Consider the following 4,041-nt stretch of genomic DNA (forward strand, 5'->3'; position numbering starts at 1 on the left):
TTGCCGACGGCCCTATGCCGACGGGTGCCGTCGGCATAGGCCTGTCCCGACGGCCTTTCAGGGCTATGCCGATGGCCCTGGCCGTCGGCATAGGGTGCGATTCTGGTAGTGAATGCAGGACGATGTGTCAATTTGGTTTGTAAGAATATCTGGTAGCTTTTCAGTATCGCACCCAGCAAGTCCAAATTCTCCTTGTGTAGCGACAGCCAAATATATACGTTGCCAAAAATAAGTAAAAAAATGCAGTACATTTTTCCTATTCTGAGAAACTTTTGCACAATATTATTTTTGACTTAGCTTTGACTTACTATCCGATCCCGATCGAAAGAAAACTCCTCCCTGGTCGCTTCCGCCCGAGCGACTCCGGAGGCGCCCATCTCGATTCCGCCGATCCTTCTCCCCCCTCTCGTTGATCCTGGCCGATGCCGGCGCCGATGCCGGCGGCGGTCGCGGCGCCCTTCTCGTCAAATGATGGAGGGCAGGGGAGTGCATCGCGTCGGCGTACCACGAGCGGTGGTGGGGCGATGGCGGCGGTGCAAGGCGACGCGGTCTTGTGGGCCGTGGCCTGGAGCCGGAGTGGCGGGGTGGAGGCGGGCGGCAGGCCGCTCCTGCAGCGAGAATCTCCGGCGGCGCAGGTGCAGATCCCATCTCGGGCAGTTTTCATCCTTTCGAGGAGGACCGATCTGGACTGGCTGGTCTTGCTCTGGCTGGAGTACTGCGGGCGTGCGGAGGCGTTGCGACCGTTTTCTCCTCTGCTGCTTTGACCGGTGGCGTGGGGGCCTGCTGGTTTTGCTCATATAAGAGCATCTCCAGCCGTTGGCCCCCCAGGGGGCGCCTAAAATCGCCCCCTGGGGGTGAGCCGGCGCAAAAAATCGGCCTGGGGCCGAGTTGGTCCCCAGCCGCGCCGGCCCCAGGGCCGTCCCCAGCCGCGTTAAAAAAATTAAAAAATATAGTAAAGTTCAAAGTTCGGCGAAGTTCGGCATATATTACATTTAAAAAGCGTGTTTTTATTACATAATATATATAATTAAAAAAAGAACTGGCTAAAAGCGGAGTAGTCGCCGCCGTCGTCGTCGTCCGGCTTCTCCTCCTTGACGCGGCCGTCCCTGGTGGACCCCTGACCGGCGTCGCCTATGCGGGCTGGTGGCGGCGATGCGGCGTCGTCGTCGCTGTCCTCGATGACGACGATTCCTCCTTCGTCGCGGCCCTGGCGGCGCTGCGCGAATCGCTGCAGGGCGGCGCACTGGCGCTCCCTCGCCATCTTCAGGGAGTCTGCGCGCGCCCATTATAGGGCCGCGTCGTCGTCGAGCTCGACGTCGCCGCCGTGCTCCGTCTTCACCTCGGGGAGGCCTGGCTCCGTCTTCACCGGCGCCAGGCCCGACTCCGTCTTGGGCTTGAAGGAGCCGACGAGGGAGCGCGCCGGCCGCCCTCATTGATGATGATGCCGGCGCTGCGAGTGCGCCAGCCGAGCAGCATCTCCGCCGCGGGCTCGGCCTTGACGCCGAGCAGCGCCGGACGAGTGTGAGGAAGAGCGGGAGGAGGAGGAAGAAGAGGAGGCGCCGAACCTCTTGGGCAACCATTGCCCGTCGCGTCGGCGATGAGCCGTGGCCATGGCGGCCGCCCTCGCCGGGGGGTATGCCAACGGCGGGTCGTTGCCACCCTCGAGGTACGTCAGAACGCCCTCGAGGGTGCGGCCGGGGACACCCCACCACAGGTGGCATCCCTCGCTGTTCTTCGGTCCGCCCACCACCGGCGCGCCGTTGATGGACGCCATCCTCTGCTGCTGCCGGCGCTGGAAGTACGCCGTCCACGCCGCTATGTTGTCGGCGGCGTACTCGGGGAGGGCGAGCTGGGCGTCGGTGAGGGAGGCGCGCACGACGTCGACCTCGTCGGCGAAGTAGCCCGGTTTCGCCACGGCGTCGGGCAACGGGGGAATGGGCACTCCCCCGTTGCTGAGTCTCCACCCCGTTGGCCCGGCGCGCATGTCCGGCGGCGCCGGGATGTTCGCCTAGAACAGGAGCCAAAACTCCTGTTCGCGGAGCGAGCGGCGGCCGAAGCCGTTGGCCGCGGCCTCATCTCTGGGGAATCGCTCGGCCATCGGGAGAGGGAGGGAGGAGAGGGAGGGCTCGGCGGCGGCGCTCGGGAGAGGTAGACGGCGGGCTAGGGCTGGTATGGCTGGTGTGGCCAGAGGCGAGGGAGGCCACCGGCTTATATAGCGGCGCCGCCCCGTGTGTACGCATGCGAGGGAGGTGAGGCGTCGGCGCGCCGCCCCGTGACGCGCCGCCAGTGAGGAATCAATGGTAAGGCTGACCGGCGGCAGCCTTGCCATTGATTCCCCGCGGGAAACCGAGGCGTTCGGGGACGAAGACGCGCGGTGTCGCTAACGCTGTGGGCCCGTGGCTCTTTCGCACCAAAACCGCTCGCCCCGGCGCCCCCGAGCGCCCTCCAGCGCGCCGGGTTCGGCCTGGGTCCGCCGGCGCTAAATTCGGCCCAGGCTGGCGAAAATCGGGCTCCTGGGGGCGCGACTGGGCCGATTTTCTGCGCCGGCACGAAAAAAATGCCTGGGGAGGCCTTTCTGGGTGCGTGGCTGGAGATGCTCTAAGGAGGTGACCCTAGTGCTCTTCTTGCTTCACGGCAGCGTACTGCATGACCGGTCCTCCTCGATCTCGTCATCGACAATGTTCCAGAACTGCGGCCAGAGATCATGCCCAGGATATCTGGATCGGATAGATTTCGGTCGTGCACGTCCATTTCAGCCTACGAGGTTCCATGAGGGCGTGGCACGAAGCTCTGTTGTTTGTTGCCACCATGGGACATGTTGGCTTCTCGATTTCTATGGTGTTGACAGCTGCGGAGAAGGTCATAGTGACTGAGGTCGGAGGATTAGTTAGCTGGACGGCGCCTTCGTGGCGATGGAGTCAGTCAGGTGTTTGATAAGTCTCATGAGCAGCAATGTCAAGTGGGGGTGGCAGCACCGGAGGAATTCATTTTTGGTGGTGCTCTTCGGGCACCGAGCCAGGACTTTCAGGGTGAAAACCTAAGGTCTGGCCTCGCTGGTTGTGCCTGGCAATTGCTTTGTTGAAGTAATTGTTTTGAGAGCTCGGGCTTCTCCAGGGTTAAAATTTAAGATCTTGGATCGGGTTCCTTCTTTGAGGCGTTGTTTTTAGAGACTTTTTATGTTTTCCGGGTGTTGTACTTGGTGGTGGTTTGTGTGCGGCTGCTGAGAGAAGTCGATCACTGTGACGAGACCTTTATTTTTTCATTTCTTCATTTCTTTTTCTTTGGCTGTGTGCATCGTGAATGTCTTTGCAACATTTTATAGATGCAGAGACTCGGTGTAATTGGTATCTTCGTCATATTAATATATTCCCTTTTCAAAAAATCTTGTTCAGTGCTGAGACGCAACGCAACGGTTTGAGGTTTAAAAAGGGCAGGAGTTGAGACTTGGGACGCAACGTACTTATTAGCCAACAGAATCCAGTCATTCTGCCAGGCATGCATTTGTTTGCTTGACTGAATTGACTCTTCCATAGCTTATTAGATGGCATGCACTACTGACTGTGAAGCACTGAAGGGAGCTATCTAATGCAAGAAGGTGGTGGTCAGGATTCAGGCGGCGGTGCCACCATCTTCTGCTGCTGGTGGTGGTCAGGATTCAGGATTCAGGTGACGGCGGGGCGGCATCACCGGGGTCAGAATCGTCGGCGCAGCAGTAGCAGCCCATGCCGTGCAAGGGGTTGCAGCGGCCGTGGACGAAGCCCCAGTTCTTGCAGCAGCGCATGCACTTGCCGGACTTGTAGCACTTCTCAATGCACAGGGGCCAGTGGATGTTGCACACCAGCTTCGCCCCAACCTCCTCCACCATCTCACCTAATTTCACACAAAATTATACATGAGATTCACAACAAACTTGAACCAAATGCACAAGTGTTTTTAGAAAAATTTATGCATCTAGGAGAGATTTTGACTTACAGCAGGTGATGAGGAGGATTGCCAGGAACAAAGACAATGGGGCAAGATTCTTCTTGCCCATCTTCTCTA

At 59.2% G+C, this 4,041-nt stretch overlaps 1 protein-coding gene across 1 annotated transcript; it reads right to left on the reverse strand.

Moving 5' to 3' along the window:
* Positions 1 to 3,413: 3,413 nt before the first annotated feature.
* Positions 3,414 to 4,041, reverse strand: LOC147981894 (uncharacterized). Its single transcript, XM_087514150.1, has 2 exons — positions 3,973 to 4,041; positions 3,414 to 3,870 (listed from the first exon to the last, which is right to left on the reverse strand). Exons 1-2 carry the CDS (start codon positions 4,031 to 4,033, stop codon positions 3,656 to 3,658), a joined length of 276 nt encoding a protein of 91 aa, XP_087370276.1. The 5' UTR covers positions 4,034 to 4,041; the 3' UTR covers positions 3,414 to 3,655.

This window comes from Triticum urartu, chromosome 3A (genome assembly GCF_056163025.1).
Source record: "Triticum urartu cultivar PI428250 chromosome 3A, HENAU_Tu73, whole genome shotgun sequence".
In the NCBI taxonomy this organism is placed as follows: Eukaryota; Viridiplantae; Streptophyta; class Magnoliopsida; order Poales; family Poaceae; genus Triticum; species Triticum urartu.